At 30.7% G+C, this 27,836-nt stretch overlaps 1 protein-coding gene across 1 annotated transcript in view; it reads left to right on the top strand.

The window, feature by feature from the left end:
- The window catches only part of LOC145292271 (protein lev-9-like), a 1,243,866-nt gene that overhangs the window by 882,025 nt on the left and 334,005 nt on the right, over window positions 1–27,836 (top strand). Inside the window, exon 11 of the mRNA XM_080138595.1 lies at window positions 1,970–1,999. Coding sequence (XP_079994721.1) covers window positions 1,970–1,999 — 30 coding nt within the window. The remainder of the gene's footprint in view (window positions 1–1,969; window positions 2,000–27,836) is intronic.

Here is a 27,836-nt window from a genome sequence, read left to right as displayed (position 1 = left end):
ATCATTATTATTACTATCATTATTATTATTATTATTATTATTATAGTTCAATATCTCAAACACTCTGCGTTCTGTGTCGGGAATAACATGAGTGATGAAAAACCTCAGACACAATGCAACTCATGTGCGGTGAATGAATATGCTAAAACCTGGACGATTATTTATGAGCAGAGTATTTTTCCTCATAATTACTCGACTATGAAACACAATACTGCAAAGCTGCTTCCCAGCTGACTATAATACAGTAATTTCCAAGTCCAACGTAAACAAATTCTTAATGAGCCGTCCTCAAAAAATGAATTAACATCCAATTTCTACCATCAGCGATTGTCACGGTGTTGCCTCACATGACTCGCGTGACAGATTTACACACTTATCCTTAAGTGGCCTCTGTGTACAGTGTGTTTATCGTATACAGAATCTGTACAAGCTAAGTATAATTATTAAGAAATGGCATTAATTACTACTGAAAATTAATTTTTCCGGCACTACGTTTAATTTAATTGAACAACACAAATACAATATAAAGAAGTTCAATTTTACTCATTTGAAATCATTTCTTTTACTTAATTCCACTCTTAATAGGTATTCTTTTACCTTTTAACATTTTATGAATTTCTCGATAATTACCTAATCTGCTACTAAAAGTAAGAACTTTCTAAAATTTATTTAAACGTAACATTCTTTACCTACTATAAAACCGTTTGGCCCGTTGCTCACCCTTTCGTGTCGGGGGCTAGATTATTTCCATCAAGTAATAGTGAGCGCTCAAAGTTAGTTAAATAATACAAATATAATAGAGAAAATCACAAATTAACTGTTTCACCTCTCTCCCTTTTTCCTCTCCTTCTCTCTCTCCCCCTCCCTCTCTCTCTCTCTCTCTCTCTCTCTCTCTCGCCAAGTTTCTTTCTTTTCTCTTTTTTGGTTACACATTAATTAATCTTATTTTTAATGGTATTCCTTTTTTAAACAATGAACTATCACGAAGAAGAATTAAGGTCACAGGCATTTTAAATTGTTTTATATAGGAGATTTTCTACTGAACGACTGGACATTGCTATCTGTATTTTAAGTTCGTCAAAATGGCTATTTAGTGACTACTATATCCGTGTTTTTGTTATGATAATAACCCGTTTTAACTCACCACTGTGTTCCTCATATGTATTTTTATCAGGGTTTTAGTGGTATACATTGTATATATGTAACTAGAATTATGTTTTTTACGAAATAATTACTAATATATATCTATATGAACACAAATTGTATTTTTCTAACAAATGATATATTCCCAAAGCATTCATTCCAATGTAATAGCGAACATGACTATTTGTGAGAAAAGAAAGAGGAAATGAGACTTTGGAGATTACAAAGTCAAAACTAAATTGCTATTGTGGCCTAAAGTGTTGTATGATGTTATCTAATTAAACGGTGACATTGTTTTCAGTTATTTGTTTATTTACCTTTTGTTTTATTTTTTTGTCTGGGAAATGATTATAATATCTTTTAAGTGAAATGTTGTTTTCTCTATGTAATATATGTTGCTTTATTTTTTTCCAAGAATATGAATATAATATATTTTCTTAAGTGAAATATTGTTTTTTTTTTCATGTAATATGCGTTGTTTTATGTTTTGTCGAGTAAATTATTATAATAACACTTCTTAAATGAATTGTGGTTTCGCCTATGTTATATATGTCGTTTTACATTGAGAGAAAGAAATTGCTAATCTTTTGCATTTGTTATAATAGCGATATTGTGAAGATAAACTAATAATGCAATTTTTTTCAGCTTATCTTATAACAAGTTTTTTTTTTTCATAACATTTTGTTTATTTAGAATCCAAACAAATATCCATCTCTTCGAAGCCGAATTTGGCAAATAGTGATCAAAATGTTCATTATCATCAGCCTTGTTTTTTTATGTGTGTGGCTCTCAAAAATTCATCTGAATTTTATTGTTTTCTCTTCAGAGACTACCGACGAGAATACAGCGGGCAAAGGTTAGTTTGATGACATCCAAATCCTTGTTGTTATTGCGCTATGGTTAGTCAGTGCTTGTTGTCTGTGTATCCAGCATGCAGTTATAACCTCTCCAATTTATTGGTAATCCTAAGAGTTAACGATTGCAGAATTGAAGAAAAATATTGGTTTGGGAAAAGTTTGAATGCAAATCTATTTATAAGAAATACGTACCTAATATATAAAATTATGTCGGCGAGATTTTACGAGTTGTACCTAAATAACATTTAAGCTGAAAAATCAAACTTATTCTGACTAGCCAATTTAGATTTACATTGCTGTGCCACGTTATTAACAATAAAATACGTCGAACGGATGTTACGGGTTGGACCTTAATAATATATAGACTGACAAATCAAAGTTTTATTCTTACTAAACAATTTTCAGTTGCTATTGCTGTACCATGTTTTCCGGAATAAAATAACATCGGACGGATTTTACAAGTTAGATCTTTATAGCATTTAAGCTTACAAATCAAACTTTCATTCTGATTAGTCAATGTTCATTAGTCATTGTTATACAATGTTATTGCTAATAAAACCACATACTTCGCTACAATTCATTTTAAAAGATACTTAATTTTATTAAACAGTTTGCTAATCTAGTGGTATTTTCAAATAAATAATAAGCTGTATAATTAACTAAGAATAATAATTATTATTATTTTTGTAAATGTGAGTGTTTCTTATTTGCATTTGTAGCTGTGATACCAAACTTTAAAAAACGTGGTAATAAAAAATAGGAATATTTACAAAAAAAAATAAAATTGAACATCAAATTGAAAACAGTTATTAATTTATAAAAAAATTAAAAGGTATACGCCGCTACATATTTATTACATATTCTTTTGTAAGTTAAGTGTAGTTTACAGGATCGATGGTTTATTCGGTATGTTTGATGGGAGTTATTCTTCTGTTAGATAGAACCCCAAATAAAAATTAAATAGCTGATTTGTTTAACTATTTAACATTGGATGCAGTAGAATTTTCTTTACTAACTAAAAGTCAAGTTCATGAGATTATCAGTTGAATGCTGATAAATATTTTGAGAGGATTAAAACTAGTGTAGGAATCAAAATATGATACTTATGAGAATGGTATATGAAATGTATTATGAAAGTTGTTATCATTTATACGTACAATAAATTTTAATCTCTAATAGGTTTTGCATTTTACCTGATGTTAGTACTACGCAAAAAAGAATCACCTGCTCCATGACCGGACTGTCGGCGAATAACCTGGAATCTCTATCATCCAAGATGTTTTCTCCAACAAGTTGGATATATAAACACCCAATAAAATTAGAAATAAAGGTAGTTATAGGGTGGATCAAATGGAGAGTAGAATATGGTCATTTATGTAGACATAACATTCCATTGGTGGTGTTTTTGACAAAGTGGGGACAATTGCTGTCTTCTAGGTTATCTGATGTTTTGAGTGGGTGTAACGTGGAGATTTTGAATTATTTTATAGTAGTTATCATCATTCAGGTTTCGGATCTTCTCCCCGGAAAGTTTTTGGCCATTTACAGGTAATGATACGTCAGCAGAAAACATATATCTCAACAATTACAGACGTAGACGAATTGTGGGCAGGATCAGATCAGAAGCAATTGAAAAAACAGCGATCAATTCGTTAAGGGAGTAAATTAGTTTTAACTTTTAAAACTGTAGTCGTCTTTCTTTAATAACCAGAATATATACCCGATAAAACGATTAACGAAATATGTTCAGCATTTCGTTACCGAAATCCATAAAAATCAATATGAAACGCGCAAGAAAGAATATACGGTGCACATTAGCTTACATTTTCAATTATTTATTGATTTAATAGTTGCCACTAAAATAATTGCTTAACAACAGATTAAATTACTCGCATTATAATATTAAATTATCATTTCACCAGATGGTTTAGGATTAAACAGAATTATTTATTAAGCAGACGGAGGAAATGGAACATTATTATTATTTACTTATTGATTTAAAGTTCAGTCAGACTATATAAATAAACGGAATTTCGAACAGCAAATAAGGTCCTGAAAATTATATATATATATATATATATATAATATGATATTAATATACAAATATTATTGACTATGTGGCTAATGTTTCAGCTGCAATTTCATTCGAAATCCAGCGCCATCAAACCACTAGTCTTAAAAGAAATCACAACTGAAATATGTATGCCCTTATGCAGTAAAAATGTTTTATAAATACAGAAAATTATGCAATACACATCTGCTTATTATTAAGCACTATTTTATAAGCACCAGAGTGTTTTAAATTAACATATAGGACACCACACACATAAATACATACGCAGACACACACAGAGACACACACAGACAGACAGACAGACAGACACACACACACACACACACACACATATATATATATTATATATATATATATATATATATTTAAATAAAATGGGTTAAGAAATTCCAACGAAAGAAAGATGTATATTTAAATAAGGGAGTAGTCACCAACACTGTGTATTTTTTAACATATGACAAGGACGCTTCACAGAACGTCTGAAACGCGCGTAAAAACGATCTCAATGACTTAAAAACATTATTACAATGATCCAAACATAATTCTCAATGAAAAACCAAGACACGGAATAATAAAATAATGTTAAAAAATACACATTGTTGGTGACTACTCCCTTATTTGAATGTATATATATATACATATATATATATATATATATATATATAGTACTAGGTAAACAACTGACTCTGACAACATCGTAATCATTGTGCTCAAAAAGAACACTAACACATTTGTTCAAATTTTCCGTAAAAAAGATTTATCTAAACACCTTGAAAATCCTCAGCAGTCTACCAAGTATTTAAAACTATGCTGGATCTGTCCTTCTGCATCTCAGTACAGACCAATCAGCCTTTGTGCTATTAGTAAGTTGCTTAAATCATATATATAGGTATAAAAACATATATATGTATATATACGTATATATAAATATATATATTTATATATATAAATATATATATACATACACATATATATATATATATATATATATATATATATATATATATATATATATATAGTTGGGTGTTGGTAAAAAGTAAATTATGCATCAAATATAATTTTGTGAACAATTACATTTAAAAATGCGCCTGTTGTTTGCGTTTGCAAAGTTCTGATATTTGAATTACGTCAGATACAATGTCACGTTATATCTGTTTTCTTCGGCTTCTAGTATAACTGATGTCCCCAAAAAGAAATATTAAAGAGCGTTAGATGTGCTGAGGTTTTCAATAGTTATTGTAAATACAAACAGTTAGGTAAAGGGCGATTACATCTGACACTAGTGGTATTTCACTTGATTATTTCTTGCTTTAATTAGTCTAATACTCTGAAAGCTAACACTTTATCTCTATATGAGATTAATAGATGTTCTAGTGTTAGACTAGATTCTATTTTACCTCTCAAATTTTATAAAGAAGTGAAGTCCATTAATTTACCTCTCATTAATTGACCAGTTAATTATGCTACAGTATATCTTTCCTCTGGCCTCTTAGTCTTCGGCATGGATTTGGGGTTGCGATATTTGATGGTGCCATATTTGGAGTCTGTAGGAAACCATGATTGGAGAGGTTGTACTGCATTACTACTACTATTACTATTCTATTGTTGCTACCGTCACCGCTACCGACGCTGCTGTCCGTAAAACTATTCTCACCTGCTTTCCTTTTTCCCCCCTTTCTTTCTCGTTGAACACTTCACCATTACAGTCGATTTCTGTTACTTTCAATTTTATTTTTATTTTCGTTGTCTCCTACAAATACATATCGGCAATCTCATAAACTTCTATTTTATTCTATTTTAGCTCAATTTTCTTCCCATTCAGCAAAACCTTCCACGCACGCAGCGGAGGAAAAACAAAAACAAATTTCTCTTGTGATGCTTGTTTCAATTTGTTACCGTTCCACGTTTTATATGCACCTCCATTTCATCGTTTCGTTTTATTTTTTTTTACTTCTTGACTGTTTTTACATGTATATCTTTTCTTTTTTTTATTACTATTGTTTGTCTTTTCCTGGTTGCCTTGTTTTTCTTATTTTATGACACCTTTTTTTTTCTTATAGTCGTCTTAGCTTCTTTCAGCAAAGAATGGTGAATGCTTTTATGGATCTTGAGCCGGACAAATGATCAGTCTCAAGCTTTTTTTCTGTTAAATATAACATTGTTCTTGATAATGTGTTTCTATTGACTGTGTGTTTATTGTATTTTATTGCATCTTGCCGGTAATCGATTCCACCTACTGTGAATTATTTTACTATCCGTGTCTGAGAGTTTATTGTGTAACTTTCCATTGCATGGTTTTGTTTCTCCAAGTACAACGTTGAATATATACAGTAACGGCTATATTATAAGGAAGGAAAACAACAACGACATAAATATGTGTATTACTTACAAAGTAATTCATGATCAGCAATTAAATTTTTGCCAAATAAAGATTAGGTTGACTTGCATAAATATTATAAAAGTTAAAACATTTTACATAAAAGTCTTTTTTTAATAAAGATTTAACAGGATTTAACAATAAACTAAGCACAAAATTTAACGATCGGTTCTGTTTATACTTGGGTGTGAACAATATAGCAACATTTCACATTTGCTAAGCAACCCCTTATTTTCAATAAATTATCCGCATCGAATATACAATTAATTTCTTCCTCTTCCTCTTTATATAAATCACATAGATGATCCTGTTATTTTTATTTGTTTTCAAAGAAATTTCTCCAATTATCTTTTAAATATTTTCTATTGGATTCTGGTTGGAATTCTGAGCTGGATACTTCATTCGCGATATTCCATTTTCTAATAAACCCATAACCTCGTGAACCTTGTCACAAGGTTCATTGTTCTGCATGAAAATATGTGATTCATAAAGATTATGGTGTAACATTGGTATTGCATACTACCAAAGAAGCCTTTTTAAAATTCAGCATTGATATTGCTATGTGTGAGGATAATAGGATTAACTTCTACAGATGAAGACATTTTCTACACCATCACACTGACGCCAAAAACCTAACAGTTTTCCTGACCAATTGAGAAGACAGTTTTTCACCTGTTCTACGGCGTACATAAGTTTTGCCATCAGAACCAACTATATTAAACTTAGATTCGTCACTGAACTTAACTGAATTGTATCTCATTGTGCATCAGCCGAAACAACACTTTCTATCGCATACTCCAGGCATACCTTTTGGTTTCCCTTTGTAATGCGAGGTTTCGAAGCTGGAGTACAGGTATGCAATCCTGCATATTTAACTTGCATACTATCGTTTTCCTTAAAATCATAGTATCTGTCTTTTCATTACATTTGAAGCCAATTGGTGTAGCAGTTTTAAAACGAGTGTTGCAGGCATTTTAAACATTTTTTGTATTATTTTTTGCAATGCTTTTGGAGGTCTGTCAATTTTTGCATCCTGTGATGATGGGACTCCCGTGCTCAGGTCAGCAAGTGACCTCTTACTTCTTCGGAAACTACGGCTCGTGATGTCAAGTCTACCAGCAGTCCTTCACATGGATTCTCAGCGTCTCTGTGTTGAATTCTGCTGGAAAGCAAAAGAAAAATTCTCTAACTACGAAAAGTTAATTTCACAAAACTTACAAATTTGTACATATGTACATCGTTCAGTTCCCCAAAACATTTTAAGTCTCACAAACCTCTTTCTCCGTCCACTGTATGGCTGGTCAGGATAGGCGAAAACGGGGCCGTCGGGTGTTTTGGGGAGCTATTTCTTCTCGAGATTTCGGCGCAACCTGCCTCAGACAGCCTGGGCGCTTGTTTAAATATACGGGGACGGGTTGGGATCCGGCGGTTTGCCAGACCAACCAAAACTCAACACGTCACGAGTGTAATTCCCCAGCCATTTTGCGTGTGTGCAATTCAGCAAACCGTCCACCGTTCTGAAAATCTGGGACCAACAATGAAATCTTTTCACACGACCCCAAGGAGTCAAACCCGTCATTCAGAAACCCTCGTCTGAACAGGTGTGGCTTCATTTCCACATTGTTCTGACATTTCCGATCTCTTCGTTTTCAAACAATAAGATTAATATTTGTTCTTTCCCAAGTACTTTTTATCGGACACACGTCGCTGTCCGGGATTCAATTAACATTCAACAGATAATCTCAGCATATCTTAGCATATTTACCCGGCCTCCATCAACGTTTTATCGGTTTTGTATCGGTTAATTTAGATGATGAAATTTTATATCTATGATTTATGTCCGAAATTTTTTTAACTGGCTATTTTCTTTGATAATTAGTGATAATGAGATTTTTTAATCAAAATAGCGCGTTTTGCGTATACAAATTATCACATTGCTAAAAAACTAAAGTCAAAATGATAAAGTAACATTCATTCATTGTTTAAAAACAGCGTTTATTTATTTCAAAAACGTAATTTAAAAGTTTTTATAAATTGTTAAATCGTTCCTTAACTTTGTCCGGTAGAGTATTACATTTGTTCCATTTAATCCTTAATCAAACAAAGGACTGTAATGTGAAAATGTGTAACTTTGTATAATATTTATATATTAAACCATAATTTTTATTCAGTAATCAAATTATTTTTATGCATGGATTCACATATTTATGTCTTTGTTATTCCTGTTGCTGATATTATGATCACTTATATCTATATATATATATATATATATATATATATATATATATATATATATATAGATAGATAGATAGATAGATATAGATATATATAGAGAGAGAGAGACAGACAGACAGAGAGAGAATTCATTATGTACGAAGTAAATTATCTACAAGATATGTATAAATAAAGGTGTGTAACGTAAAAAAAGCGACTTCATATAAGCATAAGAAGGTAAGTGAAATTAAATGCAACTGCGGCGTTACGACGTTTGCACTATCGCTAATAAAGCCACGATGCAAAGTTAACTATACATATATATGGTTACCTTTATATATATATATATATATATATACACATATATATATATATATATATATATATATATATATATATATATATATATATATATATATACTAGCATAGGTGCCAGGCGTTGCCTGGGTGTTTGGAAGTGTATGTTGAGCAAAAAAAAAAGTCGTAGTAGGAAGGCAGACTCGAACCCGTACCGCGAAGGAGGAAAAAATGTGAAACAAAACGTGACGCCTTTGCTGTTACGACCATCGCCAAACCGGAAGTGACGTACGTTTAAATTAAGGCTAAACAATCGAAATGAGATGACTTTCGAAAATATCGGCGAAAAAAGCGACACCTTCCTGTAGAAAAGTGCCCAGTTGAGGGTGAAGGAATTAATGTTTTTGCACATTTTTCGGTATTTGTCGTCTGAAGGGTCGAGCTTCAAAACGATACTGATCTGAAAATTCCTCGCCTCTGTCGAAAGTTTAGGCGGACATGCAAACATACATACATGCATTTATATTTTGATAGCTCAAATTTTCGACCCAAACCGATTAAAAACTTGCCCTATCTCTGAAAACCTTTTTATGTAAAATTTCAAATGTTTAGACCGGAAATTGCCTGAGTAATTTGGTAGAGACCGCAGTGGTCAATTTTTTTAAACTTTGACCCCTATTATGACTCCTTAAAATTTATTCTTTTTGGCTCAATAGATCTATTTCCAAGGAAGCTCTATCTAAAATTTCAATTGTTTATACCCAAAATTGGCAGAGGAGTTTGGTAGAGTTCTAAAAAGTCAAATCGTTGAAATTTGGCCCCTTAACAGGCAAAATTTCTGGCCGAAAACGGATTACAAAGAGTTTCTCAAATCTCAATACGCTGTATATCAAATTTCAAGTCTGTAGACTTAAAATTGACAGAATTATTGCGTAGGGAAATGTACACAGACAGACACACACACACACACAGACAGACACTTTCACTTTTATTGATATATAGATATATTAAAGGGACTTTGTTTGGAATAAAACGCAACTAAAAACGATCAAAGCGTTGAAGTCGAATGCCGACATGTGTATGTGTAAACCAGACAAAGGTTCAGAAGTTGTTATTATAAATAAATCTGATTACGTTGAGAAAATGTCATTTATTCTTAACGATGTTTCCGAATTCTGGTAACTGTGCCCTGTTAATACTTGCAAGAACGAGACCAAAATTAAAAGACGTCTACTTGCATTATTTAAAAAGAATGTCTTTTTAAAGGACGTTTATAACAAGATTAGACCTTCTGGGTCACAACGTCCCAGATTGTATGGTCTCCCTAAAATTCATAACCAAGGTGTTCCACTGAGACCCATTTTATCGATGATAGGTTCTGCTCAGCATTCTTTGGCTCAGTGGCTTGTCGAAATTTTGCAACCTGTGCGTGAATTATATAGCACGCATTGTATTCCTGACTCTTTTCAGTTTGTTGAGTGTCTACGTGGGTTTGATTCAAATGCATAGACATCCTTTATGTGTTCATTTGATGTCTCTAGTCTCTTTACTAACATACCGTTAGATCAGACTATACGTATTAGTACCGGCGCGCTTTATGGCGGTCGCCTGACTGCTCCGCGCTTTTCCAAAGAGATATTTATTGAACTGGTTTTAATGTGCACAAAATCAGCGGAGTTTAGCTTTTGTGACATTATGTACTGTCAGGTTGACGGGGTTTCAATGGAGAGTCCGTTGGCCCCAACGTTACTACGAATCCGTTCTGTTTAATTCTGGAACAAAACCCACCACATATTTCAAATATGTTGACGACACTTTTGCTATGTTTTCATCGCAAAGTGAAGCGTCAGCATTTTTTAATAGGTTGAATTCCTTGCATGGGGTTCTGAAGTTCACTATGGAAAATGAGAAAGACAATTTTCTTCCCTTCTTGAATGTTCTCGTTGAGCGTTCAAGAGAGGGCTTCCTCACTACTATTTATAGGGAGCCTACTTTCACTAGCTTATATGTGAACTGGTCGTCTTTTGTACCCAAATCACGTAAAGCCGTAATTTATACGCTGGTATATAGAGCTCTCATGATATGTTTACCTAATAGATTGGACTCCGAACTTGATAAGATCAGGTAAATATTTATCAATAATGATTATCCTTTGGACCTAATTGATGATTGCATTGACAAGAAAGTTGATGATTTTAAATCCCCTAAAACGTTTGGCTATGCGAAGTGCGCGGTTTATTTAAAATTACCGTGGATTGGGGATAAGAGTATTAAATTGTCGAAACAGATTGTTAGAAGTGTTTATAAATGCTTCTACTCTGTTTCCTTGCGTTTGGTATACACTACGAGACCTGCTTTTCCTTGTTTTCGCAAAGATACTTTGCTTTGCACCCAAATTAGTAATATGGTTTATCAATTTAAATGCCAGCGCGATGCTGGTTATGTCGGGCGAACGTCTTTAGATTTGCTAACTCCATATAAACCAGCACGTTCCATCTAAAATCAGACGGGGAAGGGTAAGATCTGGTAGTCTCTCTCCTTCTGTAGCCTTGAACTCTGGTTGGTTGACAATCCATGTTGTGTCGACAAGTATAAAGTATAGTGGTTCGAGGTGTTACACAGAACCATTTATAGATTCTGGAGTTTGTCTCTGTTGCGGTTCGAAAATCTTCTTTATGCCGGCAAAAGGAGACAACAAAAGCATTAGTTCTCTTTGGGAAACTTTTTACTGCTTTTCTCCCTCTTTTTTCATTTTTTTCCTCGTCTCCCTCGTTGCGTCCAGTTTAAGTCGCTTTTAAACGCCCTATTTACAGATAAAATTTTTCTTTTTATCGTTTTTTTTCTTAATTTTAGCACATCCAAATTCCCTCGTAAGCGCTCTTTAATTTCGCCAATAATATTATTTTGTATGCTATCAATTTTTTCCTGAAGAGAGGATAGCCGAAAGAACTCTCAACAAATTCCCGCACATATCATTTAATATATATATATGTATATATATATTTATATATATATCTTATAACATAAAGCTGAATGTGTGTGTGTGCGTGCGATCACGAATAGGCTCCTATCTGATTGACTATTTTTAAAAACTGATATAATGATAGAAAATACATCGAGACACAGGAATGGGTATTTTGATCCTGAAGAACGGTGGTCCATTAAATTTTGGGATCTGCGTTCGCACCTAGTCCAAAAAGTATGGAAATAAAAAATAAAAAAAAAAAAAAAAAACGTTTACAAGTGTTCTTGATATACATCTATATAATAATACTTTGATAAGTATGTTTTAACTTAAATAGGGATGGTATAATACAATTGTTGGGTCTGCGTTCGCGCCTGGTCTCCATAGAATGGAAATAGGCACAAACTTTAATAAAGACTTTTCATATCTATCTGTGTAAGTATACTTTGATAATTATTTTTCTGTTTGAATAAATATGGTATAATAAAATTATGGGGTGTTCGTTCGCGCCAGCCCTCCACAAAATGGAAATATGTTACAAAGTTTAACAAGGTTTTTTAATATAGATCCACAGAATATTGTGATAAGTCTTTCAGTGTGAAGAGGTATGGTATAATAAATGATGGGGTTTATCTATTTTATTTTTACTTTCATCATATTTTGCTTTGGTTTTGATACCCTCGAATTCGAAGCTATCTCTATACAACCCTTCCTTTCTATACACCATCATACTTTCATAAATCAGAGTCCATTTTCTGTAGGCTGTTTTTGAACCCAGTCAACGACGGGTACTTTTGCTGGTATATATATATATATATATATATATATATATATATATATATATATATATATATATATATATATATTGTATAATATATATATTGTATAATATATATTGTATAATATATATATTGTATAATATATATATTGTATAATATATATATCGTATAATATATATATATATATATATATATATATATATATATTGTATAATATATATATTGTATAGTATATATATTGTATAATGTATATATTGTATAATATATATATATTGTATAATATATATATTGTATAATACATATATTGTATAATATATATATTGTATAATATATATATTGTATAATATAAATATTGTACAATATATATATATTGTTTAATATATATGTATTATATTATATATACATTGTATTTTATATATTGTATTCTACATATATATATATATATATATATATATATATATATTGTATTATATATATGTATATATATATGTTTTATTTTTTATTACCGTTTTATCTGTTTGGTTATATATGTTTCAGATATTGGACCATGTTTACGATCTAACAGCCTCTTCAGACCTTACAGGCTTCTGTAATTAGATCGTAAATATGGTCCAACATCTGAAGCATATGTAACCAAACAGATAAAACGGTAATAAAAAAAATACATGCTTGCTCTGCAATAGTATTGAGCACTCTCTTCAGGTTTTTACTAATTACCCGTTTTACCATGTATATATATATATATATATATATATATGTGTGTGTGTGTGTGCGTGTGTGTGTATATATATATATATTGTATTATTTATATGTGTGTGTGTCAAACTTTAGTCTAATTCACGTGTATTTGGGTGAAGTAATTGAACTCAAAGAATGCTATTTTAGGTAAGTTTCAATTTTGGACGATTAATTTCATTTGTTCATAAATGTTCATGATTTGATTGAACACAAAATTAACTTTGCTTTTGTGGATAATTCAAGTTAGTGAAATTAGTCATTTTGTTATGAATATAGATATGGTAGTGGAATATATTTTTATTGTATATTAATTAATGCACTGTGATTAATATATTTATACTGAAGGTTTGAGTACAGTCTATAAATATATATAGGCGGAGCCGTTTATAAGGTTCTAGTTTTTTTTTCATATGCGCACTTTTATTGATAGTATACACATGAAACTCTAGTCCCCTTAAAAATAATCTCCTCCGGCTGTAATTCACTTGTTGTTCCGTTCATACAACTTCTGAACAGCCCTTATGAAAGTCCTCTTGTGTCATAGCATCTTTTACCTCCTCAAGTGTCTCATAATGACAGCCTATAAGGTTTTCCTTGAGCTTAAGGAGTAACCAAAGTCACAGGGGAAGGTCTGAAGGGAGGGCGAGGAACTGTTTTAGTTCAATCAAAGTGAAATAATCCGTGACAAGGATGCAGTTGTGAACTGGAACATTATTCTGGTGGAAATGCAACCGACCCGATCTGAAGAGTGCTAGACGCTACCTGAACTCTCTTAAACCCTTGTTGACTAACTGCCCAGTGGAAACCCTATGCATGTAGACTATACCTGTGCTGTTTAAAAAAAGGATGATCATACGTCGTCAAAACATCAAGAACTGTGGGATCTTAAGATCAGATCGGGCAATCTGTCTCCTGTCATGGCGTGCTTCTTTCTAATCGTCTCTGGCGCCCTTAGTACAAACTTCGTACAAATCTGACGCATCTTCAGTTCAAAGCGACTAATTGTGTGTACAGAACCCACACTGAAATTAAACTGTAAACTATATAGACACACGGCGGTATTTATCATTGAAAATCTTTATCTGGCCAATCAACTCTGGTATTCTGACTTTCCTACTCTTCCTATACCTCATCATTCTCTCACAGACTTCCCCCATTCCTTGAATTTTATGCCACTCAAAAACTGATGCTCGATACATGCAAGATTGTCTAAAAGCAACCTAAACCATTCCATATGTTACTGTGCCATTTTTTTTAATTTAATTTTTTTTTTGCAAGTTTAAAAGAGAAATTTATTGTATATCGTTCTCGTCAGCATGTTAAGAAAGATTGCACTTTGGAAAATCACAAGCTATGAAAATCAGGCTTTAGTAGAGTATATTCCAATTCCTGCTGTATTTGTTCATTCCTGAACATGAAAACATGAAAATTGACCAGGCATTTTAATAACAATAACATACGTAATTTTCAAGTGTCTACAACAATTTTAAATATTTGCCTGGAAACATATTTAAGGCACCTTATATATATATATATATATATATATATATATATATATATGTATGTATATATATATAAACTGTATTCAAGTCTCTCTATATATAGAGAGAGAGTTGCATACAGTATATAAATACCACACACACATGAATAAATATGTATACATGTATATATATCCACATATATACCTACACACATATATATAGATAGATAGATTTTAACTTAAATCTTAACTACCATAGAGAAAAGACAGACATACATTTTCACTTTCATAGTTATATAGATTGATAGATAGATAGATTGGATGCAATATATATATAATGATTAAAAGAAAAAAGACTCATGCGCCACCACCGAGAATCGAAACTAAAACGTTCAGCTCGCGATTTATTTGGCCATTGCCGTCAAAGACTGGGCTATGAAAACATGTTTACTGCAAGGCTAAAAATTAAAACATGAACCAATAGCTACTACGTTCTGCACTCGAAATGCCGGCGTTCGACCTTCACCCGATAATTCTTTTTTAATTTTCACACTTTTGCACCAATTTTTCCGGGCTAAAACTCAAACATATATATGAAGTTTCATGTCTTTAGACCAAAAACTCTAGGCGGAGTTTGGTAGGCAAAATTTGTTAAACAAAAATATATACGTATACATAAATATATATGGAAACAATTTTGCGTTTACTATAAACGTTTTACGCAAATATTATGCAAGTATGAATTATGTAGAATATCTGCATGAATATAATGGCACGTAATAGTAAACTAAAGATGATTATCCCATGAGAAAACCGAAGCAACTAATAAGGAATTAATTAAAATGAATGTTTAAAAGAATATGCAAAGTAGCTAGATCTTTTGTTAGTGAATGCAATTCCATAACCCATATAAAAGAAAAGTGTATTTTCTTTTTTAAATAAATAGAAAAAGTGGTATTTATATGAATATCAATACACACGAAAGAAAAACGAATTCATAGGAGTACTAGCATTTCAGCCCGGCGTTGCTTGGGTATTTGGATGTGTATGTTGAGCATAAAAAAGCGGTAGTTTTTTTTTAATTTGATCCCTATTATGACCTCTTAACATTTATTGTTTTGGGCTCAAATTAAGTTATTAAGTTAGATCCATGTCCAAGGAACCTATATATAAAATTTCAAATGTTTAGACCCAAAATTGTCGGAGGAGTTTGGTATAGTTCTAAAAGGTCAAATCGTTGAACTTTGACCCCTTAACGGCTAAATTTCTGGGCGAACACTGATTACAAATATTTTCCCTAATCTCAGTACCCTGTATATCAAATTTCGAGTCTGTAAATTGAAAATTGACGGAGTTATTGCGTAGGAAAATGTACACACACAGACACACAGACACGTTCACTTTTATCGATGGAACAAAAATATATACGTATACATAAATATATATGGAAACAATTTTATGTTCACTGTAAGCATTTTATGCAAATATTATGCAAGTATAAATCAAGTATAATATCTGCATGAATATAATTACACGTAATAGTTAACTCTGGATGATAGTCCCATAAGAAAACCGAAAAAACTAATAGGGAATTAATTAAAATGAATGTTTAAAAGATTATGCAAATTAGCTAGATCTTTTGCAGATGAATGCAATTCATCGACCCATATATAAGAAAATTGTATTTTCTTTTTAAATAAATAGAAAAGAGAAGTTCTGATATGAATATCAATACACACAAAAGAAAATCGAATTCATAGGAGTATATATATATATATATATATATATATATATATATATATATATATACTAGCAGAGAGACTAAACGTTTTACGTCATCGAATTAAGATAACCAAGTACAGTAGAACCTCGGAATACAGCATTAAAATTAGTAACAAAATACAATGCAGTACAGTCTATAATACATATGTATTATAATCAAATAACTTTATAAATAACACCGTAAAACGGCCAAATACCGTAAGCAATGACTGGAAAAGCATCGTATTCCACATCGTAACCTGAAAATATAGTATCCAAGGGCCACTGAATCTCAGGGGTCTACTGTAATTCAAACTGTAAATATTTTTTATTGTCATTGCAAAACTGACAATTTTTTAATCAAATAAATTGATTGCCTTTAGTACATTTTGATGTTGACTTCGAAGATCTGAGGTGGCATGATGTGGTCCTCACTTGAAACAACACCAAAGACAATAACCGTGGCCGGAAACTTCGTTGAGTTGTGCCCTCAAGCGTTGAGCTGTCCGGACTTGCATTTTAAGAGTGCTGTAATAGCCCTGTTGTAATAACTTGGATCGATAGAGAGCACGAGTTTTACAGCGACGCATCTCCGATCTACCCCGTTGAACATTGTGTCACTTTCAGACATGATAGAAGGCTTCTATCGTTCTTGGGATTTGTACACAACTGACTAATTAGTAGATGGTCTGTAACAAAAAAAAAAGATAAACCGGTTTTCATCAAACGGAATTGGTAATTTGGTCTACCAGTAACAGTTAAATCTATAGATTCCCCCTACCGACAAGTGTATTTTTACCTTACCGAAAATGTATGTACATATTACACAGGTATTTACGATGATCTCCCCCCGTGATAAAAAACAACAACTCTCTATCAAAATATTTAATAATTTAAAAAGAAACGAAATCAGTAATTGTATCGGAATCGGAAATTTAAACAGAATCGGTAATTATATCGGAATCGGTTAAAATATTGGAATCGTTCCATCAATAATATATACCAATATATATATATATATATATATATATACATATATACATATATATATATATATATATATATATATATATATATATATATATATGAACTTTTTAGATTCGGATTCGAAATCAGTTCGGACTAGCGGCCAAATGACACCGGATTTCGAAAGAAATGAAAGCTGAAACTTGTATGCACGTATGTAGCCAATAATGTTAGTATAAACAACGAAATTTATACATCTATTTATCTTCTATACGCCTATAAAGTTAGTTTTTTTAATTGAAAAAAATTAAAACGAACTTCTTAATATGCTCAGCCATGGATAATCGAGTAATTCATGAATGTTAACTAATTTGCATATTGTTGTTCAGCCATATTGTTCTCAACTGCTTTCTATCGGTGCATCCGATTTTCATCAGGAGCGATTGTTTTTGTTATCGTTTTCCTTTTCTTTTCCTTTGAGGCTGGATGTATTTATATGTTTTTTAATAAAAAAGACCGCTCGGCGAATGGAAAAAATATCCAGAAAAATCGGAAAAAAATAACTCTGTCGTGTTCAATCAGACGTGCTTGAATAATGACTTGTTGCCAATATATATATATATATATATATATATATATATATATATATATATATATATATATATATATATATATATATATATATATATATGTATATGTATATATATATGTATATATATGTATATATATATTTATATTTATATATATATATATGTATATATATATATGTATATATATTTATATATATATATATATATATATATGTATATATATGTATGTATATGTATATATATATGTATGTATATGTATATATATATGTATATATATGTATATATATATTTATATTTATATATATATATATTTATATATATATGTATATATATTTATATTTATATATATATATATATGTATATATATTTATATTTATATATATATATATATATATATATTTATATTTATATATATATATATATATATATATATATATATATATATATATATACTAGCAAAAGTACCAGTTGTTGACTGGGTTCAAAAACAGCCTACAGAAAATGCACTCTGATTTATGAAAGTACGATAAGTTATGAAAAGGAAGGGTTTGGGTCGAATTTGGGGGTATCAAAACCAAAGCAAAATATGATGAAAGTAAAAATAAAATAGATAAACCCCATCATTTATTATACCATACCTATTCACACTGAAAGACTTATCACAATATTCTGTGAGTCTATATTAAAAAACCTTGTTAAACTTTGTGATATATTTCCATTCTATGGAGGTCAAGTGCGAACGAACACCCCATAATTTTATTATACCATATTTCTTCAAACAGAAACATAATTATCAAAGTATACTTACACAGATAGATATGAAAAGTCTTTATTACAGTTTGTGCCTTTGTCCAGTCTATGGAGACCAGGCGCGAACGCAGACCCAACAATTGTATTATACCATCCCTATTTAAGTTAAAACATACTTATCAAATATTCTTATGTACATCTATATCAAAAACTCTTGTAAACGTTTTTTTTTATTGTTTATTTCCATACTTTTTGGACCAGGCGCGAACGCAGACCCCACAAATTTAATGAACCACTTTTCTGCCAGATCAAACATTCCCATTCCTGTGTCTCGATACATCTTCTATCATTATATGTGATCAGTTTTGTATAATAGTCAACCATATAGGAGCCTATTCGTGCACAGATACACACACACATACACATACAGACATTCAGCTTTATATATATATATATATATATATATATATATATATATATATATATATATATATATATATATAACCACTTCTCTTTGTGTGTGGAGAATCTATCAAATTCTTCTCTGTATTTTTAATCTTTAGATTTGAAACTTGAACCAGTCGAACAATTTCTATTTTTTTAGCTGATAAAAATAGTTACTAATGATCACAATGGAAAAATATATTGACCTTTAGATGAATATACTAAATAAAGTTGTTACTCTTTCGCATGCGCAAAAACATTCATAATTAAAAGTCTTTTAATTTTTAATCTTTCATATCCATTTATGAACACCTCAAACGTTAACGATTCTCGATCTCTAAATAACGACTTATGCTTGAGTGCTAAACGTTAAGGTTTCCATTCGAGCTCATGACACCCAAATCATTTATTTATATAATTTTTTAAATTATTACAATATATTGGATTATATATAATAACTAATAGAGAATTAAAGCGAGGAGAAGCACGTTGTTTTATAAGGATACATTAGTTACGGAAAATTCGATTTCGTTTTTAGATTTATTATTTGATAGTGTTCAGGATATATTTATCGGTTATCTTTTTTACTATTCTTACAATCTTATCATAATAGTAACGACACGTCAGCCTACGACAAGATGTAATTTAATTGTTCTATTTCAGATACTAAGATATTTCGCGTTAGTATTTCTTTTTTAATCCTAGAAAACAGAAAAGTGTAGAACAAATATTTGATGCATAGCTAAAGTTACCGATGTCACGAAAAGACGAATTTTTTCCTAGCATTTATACCAAAAATGGGTTATTGTTTTGTTGTACGGGTGAAGGTTAAAAAGTCTACATTTTTTATTGGGGAAGTGGTATTTTCCACTGGGGCGTCATTCATTTGACAGCAGTCATGTTGTTCAATCTCTGAATCAGCTACATAGTTACTATATGATGATCCCCGTTTTCAATTAAACCATTTAAGTTTAGTTATTTTCCACTGTTTTATACTTAAATACCCTTCTGTAATTGTGAATTTTCTTGCAAGTATTAAGTCTGCGATATGTTGAATTTAGTTAATATTTCCGCGAATATTTAGAAGATTTATAAAATTGTAGCAAATAATGGACAGTCAACTTCCTAACTGTACTTGTCTGCTTCCCAACTGTACTGATATGCGGAGGTTCAAGTGCTACGTGAACAGACATCTCGCTGCACTAACTCCCTACATAGCATCCTTGCATTATTTGCCTCAAATTGTAGCATCTTACGTCAAAGTTGCATTATGCCTTGTTTTAAGTGAAAAGTTAAAAAAAAATTAAACAGCATTCATTTTTATTTTATTACAGAATAATTCCGGGATACGGTGGTCCTAGGATACGGTTGTTGTTGTTGTTTTTTTTTTGTTTTGTTTTTTTTTTCATGTTACGATGTGGAATATGATGGGGGTTTTTTTCGGACAATGGTTACGGTATTTTGCCCGCCTTATTTGATTATATACATGTGTATTATATACTGTACTGTATTTTGTTACTAATTTTTAATTCCGTATTCCGGGATTCTATTTTACTGTTTATAAAATACTCAACGCTTCTTTAGACTATATATATCAGTGAGAATCAGGTTCAAAGCTAAATATTATTGTCAAGGTCATAGTTCATAGCTACAATATGGGAGAAATGGCAAGCCTCTACGATAACAGAAAGCGATATTATCGCAAAAAACTGTATTTTTTCCTTTTTCCGTAACATTGACAATGACCTTTGACACAAATATTCCCAAATCAAACCAGTTTGAAGCAATTTTGATGGTGTATGCAATGCTCCTATTTGCTTGCCTCTCTAAGAGGATAAAGTTAGACACAAGGTCGTTTTCTTATGCGAAGAAAATCTAGTTTCATAAAAAGAGGCAAAATATAAGAATTTTATCAACGCAAAAAGTTATCACCTTCACTGACTGACATTTAAAAATTGTGTATTATCAGAACAGATACTACATTTTTGTTTGAACCGAAAATCTTTCTAATTTAATTCTTCTTATCGAAGAGTGTGGCTTTGTCGGAAGCTGACGTAATAATCTCAGGACCGTTGATAATTTTTGGCATAGAAGTTAGCATTTGTTCAGAACAGCTGAATGTATTTCCAACGATTATGGCATATATGAAGATAATATTAGTTTTTACAAATCTAATCTTTGAACGTTTGTCTACACGTTTAGATGATACAGTATCGAACGTTAGTTTTGTGACAACCTTTACATCCTGATTCATATGAACAGTTCGAATACCATCTAATTTTTGGTAAATTGAGACATTATGCAATAAAAGAACGAGTAAAGTCCAAGTAAATCTTAGTGGAATTAAAAGTAAGACGAAATGTATGCAGGTATAATATTATAAAAAAATCATTTTGTGATGCGATCGACTGTTGAAATACAATACGGTTAATAGTTTATAATTAAAAAAAAGTATTTTATTCCGTTTTGCATTTGAACTTTTCATGTATTGAATTTTAGGTGAGCTGCATTATATATGTTGTCGTAAACAATGGATTTTATTTCACACTATTCTTGTAGGTGGACCTATTTGTTTTACATAAGCATTTATTAAAGGATTCATTTATGGGATATGCAATTTAACAGGATGATATAATTAACAAATAAAATAAGATACAATAATTTTAATACTCATGTGTAGTATTAATGCTGTCATATGGAAACGGAGCTCTCCTATACATAGAAATATCTCGGAGCATTTTTCGTAAAATCAATAAACTGATGCGCATGTAATTTATCTTTTAAAATCTTACACTGGAATGACGAGTTTAGAGTTCAACAGGAACATCCACTATAATCTTACCTAAATTCCAACAAAGTTTCTTGAGGAAAATAGATTTTAAGTCGTTGGAAATACATTCAGCTGCTAGGATCGAATCTAAACAGTTGAGCAAGAAACATTTCGAATTCATTCTCGAGAAAAAGGGAAAAAACGCCGCAAGAAAAATATAGGAAAGTAAACAACAATTTGTAAACGAAATTTGAAAACAATTTTCGAAAATCTAGCATGTCTTCGGCAAATATAATCTTACTTGCTTTTCGTTCCGTTTATTGTTTTGTTTTCTTTTGTATTTCTTCGTTTTGAAGAAACATTTTCACTGTGCAGTTTAATCCGATTGTGTTTGCAACGTTCGCCATCTCTAGACTAAATTCCTTCCAAGGTTTCGATTTGGCACAGTTCACGTGTAAACAGAGCTATCAAATCACTCAGATTGCTCCCTCTCTGTGGCATTCACGTCACTCAATATTTATATATTCTTCATGTGAAGATCTGACTCTTGTTTTTTTTCGTTCTTTTTCTCTCTGTCTCTCTCTCTCTCTCTCTCTCTATATATATATATATATATATATATATATATATATATATATATTTATATACAGAAATATATATATATCGCTAGAGAGAGATAGCCACACACGTACGGACTATTTCGGTGTATATGAGCTTTTCAGTACGACTAGACTAAAAATCATTATAAGTACGCTAAGAAACAGGCGATATCATTAAATAGCAGTGCTCGGTTCGAAAATAAGGGTCTTATATAATCATCCATAGAGAGATAAACATATATATATATATATACATATATATATATATATATATATATATATACATATATATAATTATGTATATAATTATATATATATATACATATATATATATATACATATATATATATATACATATATATAATTATGTATATAATTATATATATATATATACACATATATATATATACATATATATATATACATATATATAATTATGTATATAATTATATATATATATATACACACATATATATATATATATACATATATATAATTATGTATATAATTATATATATATATACATATATATATATATATATACATATATATAATTATGTATATAATTATATATATATATATACATATATATATATATATACATATATATAATTATGTATATAATTATATATATATATACATATATATATATATACATATATATAATTATGTATATAATTATATATATATATATATACATATATATATATATATATACATATATATAATTATGTATATAATTATATATATATATATATATACATATATATATATATATATACATATATATAATTATGTATATAATTATATATATATATATATACATATATATATATATATATATATATAAGGTAGTTTTTTTTTGTTTATATCCTTTAGAAGCGCTGAGTGAAATTTGAAGAATAAAACATGTATAAATATATTTGAAGCGAAAACTGCAACGCGAATGTTTTTATAAAATAAACGGGTGTTATTAGTACATACTAAGATATAGAAATCACTATCTTATTGATTTAAACGAAACAGCTGCTTGTAGCACTGCTAGTGATCACTGACGAGAGGTTATTGTAAACGCGAGAACGTGTTCCGTCCTAACTTATGTCTAAAATAGCTGAGAAAAGTCTAGGTTCCTTCGTTTTTGCGCATAACAAACAGGGTTCGGAACAGATGCGTAACTTTCATCCTAACGATCATCAACAGTCCTGAGGTCAGCATCCGACAAAGCCAAACTCTTGGCCAATAACCAAAGTCAAAATTAAGACCATACTTAAGAAGGATTAAGATATTGGTTTACGTCACATTTGAACTTCTGCATATCAGTACATATCAGTTAGGGAAGCACGTAGTGGGAAGGGAATTCCAAAGTGTAGCTGTTTTACGTAAAGAAGAATAAAAAAAACTTTCTGGCATTGTTACATGATAAGGGCTGTCCCCTGTTCATGTAAGTATAAAAATAGAGAGATTAGTTAAAATGGAAATAAGAGAAAGCAGAAATCGAACCCTGGACATAAGTTTTAAAGAACAATAGGTTTAAATGGAATGTCCAGTAAATTGTTAATTCGGATGAAATAAATAATAAATAAACTATTCAATTGTTAAAAGAATGTGGATAATAAAATATGAGTTAAATAAATTAGATATGTAGGTTAAATTCCTTTGTCGAAACAACACAAGGAAAATAGGTTATTGGGAAATCAATGTCGAAAACGTGCAAAGTCGCGCATGTTGAGACACGTGAATTTTGCTCACGTGGCCGGGATGCATGGAGTTCTCAATATAGCAGGTGGGAGTTAGTTGGTCGAGAGAGAGTCGGAGAGAGTCAGAGACAGTCAGTGAGAAAACTCAGAGACAGGCGGACGTCTGAAGCGAGACGTTACTTCAGAAACTGAAATGTGAAACTTTGAGTTCTTAATGAGGAAGTCACGACCGGTCGTCAGAAAATAAATTCACCATGTGTTTTGGATAAAGCTTATCTTTGTGTTGTGATTTCTACAAAAAGGTAAATTGTATTGTTATTATATGTCTGTGTATAAAATGTCATTACAACAACATCTCTCTCTCTAAGATACAACATCATATGTAATAAGACAAGAACTCTCACTAAGACACATGTCATTACTAATAAGAACTCTCACAAGATAAAACATCACTTATAATAGTCTCTCTCTAAGACTCCTTAATGAAACCCCTATATAACAGCATTTAAAGACCTCAACAGTGAATGATTTTTCTTCTAAGCGGGTTTGTGAGCGATATGTATGTCTAGGGGGCACAAGTACAACGAGTTCATCAGAGCACATTCTATTAAAATACTTGTAAAACAAGTGCAGGGATTCAACATTGCGGCGATTGGACAGGGGTTGGAGCTTAGTTGACAAAGTAGGGCCTATAAGAGTAGATACCCTTCGGGGACCCTATTTAAGATGAAGAGGCAAGTAGTAGGTGCACCAGCCCATATATTTTTTCTAAAGGTTGAAGGTTCAATCCTCAGTATGAGCAACCGAAAAATAAATTGCGAATTACTTAAGACCTCTATCCAGCCATTAATAACAGAACAAAAGCATAGTACCACTGTGAAGTAAATAATGGGTTCAGTTTGAAATCCAGTTCAGATTCCCGAGTTTGACACAAACATTCCCGAGTTTAACAGAAATATTCTCGAGTTTAACAAGACATATCTAAAAAAAAAAAAAAAGGTCAGAGGTAATATCAACCGTAATGTTGGGAAAATGACACTCAAGGTGAAAACAGTAGCCCGATGAAGCCAAATAACACGAACTATCAAGTTTTGTTTCACATCTTAGTTTTAGTTTGAACCTAAATACGAAATTTTAGAAATATAGTTATATAATTTCTCAATAATAAAAGATATCGGTCAAATTCAAGTGCCTATTAACACTGTAATTAATGAGTGTTTTCTTTTTAATTTTCTTTCTTATAACTTTAGATATCTCGAATCCTTTTTATCAGCATCTTTCTTTTTGAATATTTTTCCACTATTTTCTGAGGAATATATTTTTGCATCTGATTACTTGTTCAGTGGGCTCCCATTATTCAATGAAGCACGTGCGAGACGAACTAAATAAAATATGAATAAAATATATAATAAATACAGCTTCTATTTTTAAAATGTTGAATAACGACACACACACACACACACACACATATATATATATATATATATATATATATATATATATATATGTATATATATATATATATATTGTGTATATTTAGGCAGCATTTTCTCATTTAAACAAATATTATTGAATAGCACGGAATTAATCTGTTTTACAATTCTCCTTTTTATTTTCTCCAATCTCCGAATAGTCCTTTTTGCGTTTTTTTTTTTTCGAAATTGTATGTGTTGGATCCATAATCGCGAGCGCTTTCGACAGAAGTACTTCTCTCATCCTCAGGCATATTGTAGAAATAAATGTAGGGATTGTTTTTTAATTCACTTATATATATTTTTTCTAGTCACGTGGTAATTTGTTACAAGTTAAGTGGGTGGACTTTCTTCTTTTTTTACATATATTAAACACATTTATATATACAAACACATATATACATTATTAAACATTTATCCCAAACATTTCAAAGTGGTCCGGCTGCACTCATAATTAATATCATTTTTTTTAGGCTTCTTTGTTTTAATGCACAATGCTTCGAGTATTATATATATATATATATATATATATATATATATATATATATATATATGTATATATACACCAGAAGAATACCTTTTCAAAGTAAGGTAAGGTTAAAGGAACTGTTTTTTACTACTTTTGTGTTTTATCACGAATCTGAAAATCATAATATAATGGGATTAAAATCATGATACAATCGTATTAAAAAATGAGACTAAAAGGTTTAGTAACTTTTAAAAAAATTTCACAAATCCATTCCTTTCGATCCTAAAATTACATACTTAAGTTGCAGGAGTTTTATTAAGAAACTGGAATTTAGGGAATCTCACGTAATCGGGGTTTAATGACTATTCATCGAATTTTATACAAATCTGAAATATATGACTTTTTCAGGTTCATAACCATCGTTTAAAAACTTTAAAAACTAAAGATTGGAGATTACTTATTAGTTTGTGGTCTAAGATTGTGAAATTTTACCAAAAACAATCGGCGAAATCTATATTTTTACAAAAAGCTTCCACCCTTCTTTACCTCATTTGTAAAAAAACTACATAAAACTAATTATAGCTCATATTACTCATTCTTACATCTGTCAGATGTGTTCCAAAAGTCGTCCTTACTTTCAACACTCCAAGATCAAAAGTCACTCGAAGATAATTGTTAATTTGATGAGGATTGAAAATGATGAATCCAATGAACGACGTTTTATAAATTTGGAGAACGGATTTTTTCATATTTCAAGTAAAAGTATATGTATTGTAGTTTGCACTGAAGTAGTCCCATTGGTAATAGGTTCCACATATAGGAAGTTCGTGGATATTAAATCAGACGAAAGGCGTACAGAGGAAGAAAGGAAAGTTTTTCTCAGTTATGACAGAGAGATGAGTTCTTTATTTTTTTGCGCACTGTTATCTTCATTTTTATAGTTGTTGTTTCACGATATTCTGGCCAACTATTCCTCTGACCTTCGTCAAAGAAACGTCGTAAAGCAACAACTATGAAGATGTGGATAAGAGTTCGCAAAAAATAAATAAACAAATAAATAAATATACAGATTATTCATTACAAATGATTCCAATAATAAAAATAAGATAAGTTCTTGTGAATTTCCTGAGGAGGGAACTATATATTGTAACTTTATTAAACTAATTATAGAGTGTAAAAAGACTAGCAAAGTTGTTCTGTAAAAAAGGAAACTGTAAAAGTCAGAATGGATTTTCACTCTGTATATTGTGCTAGGAAAGAAAAAATGATTTGAACCACCCAAGGCGTTACACCTTAAAGTATATTTTTTTAATATCTTATTATAAATTTTCGTACTGTCTGTTTGTGTGTGTGACGCGGTTTATCTCAGCCTGAAGGCGACTCACCAAGCAAGT

The sequence above is a fragment of the Euprymna scolopes genome, chromosome 13 (genome assembly GCF_053919585.1).
Source record: "Euprymna scolopes isolate OS-2025 chromosome 13, ASM5391958v1, whole genome shotgun sequence".
In the NCBI taxonomy this organism is placed as follows: Eukaryota; Metazoa; Mollusca; class Cephalopoda; order Sepiida; family Sepiolidae; genus Euprymna; species Euprymna scolopes.
This window is presented reverse-complemented; position numbering and strand designations above follow the sequence as displayed.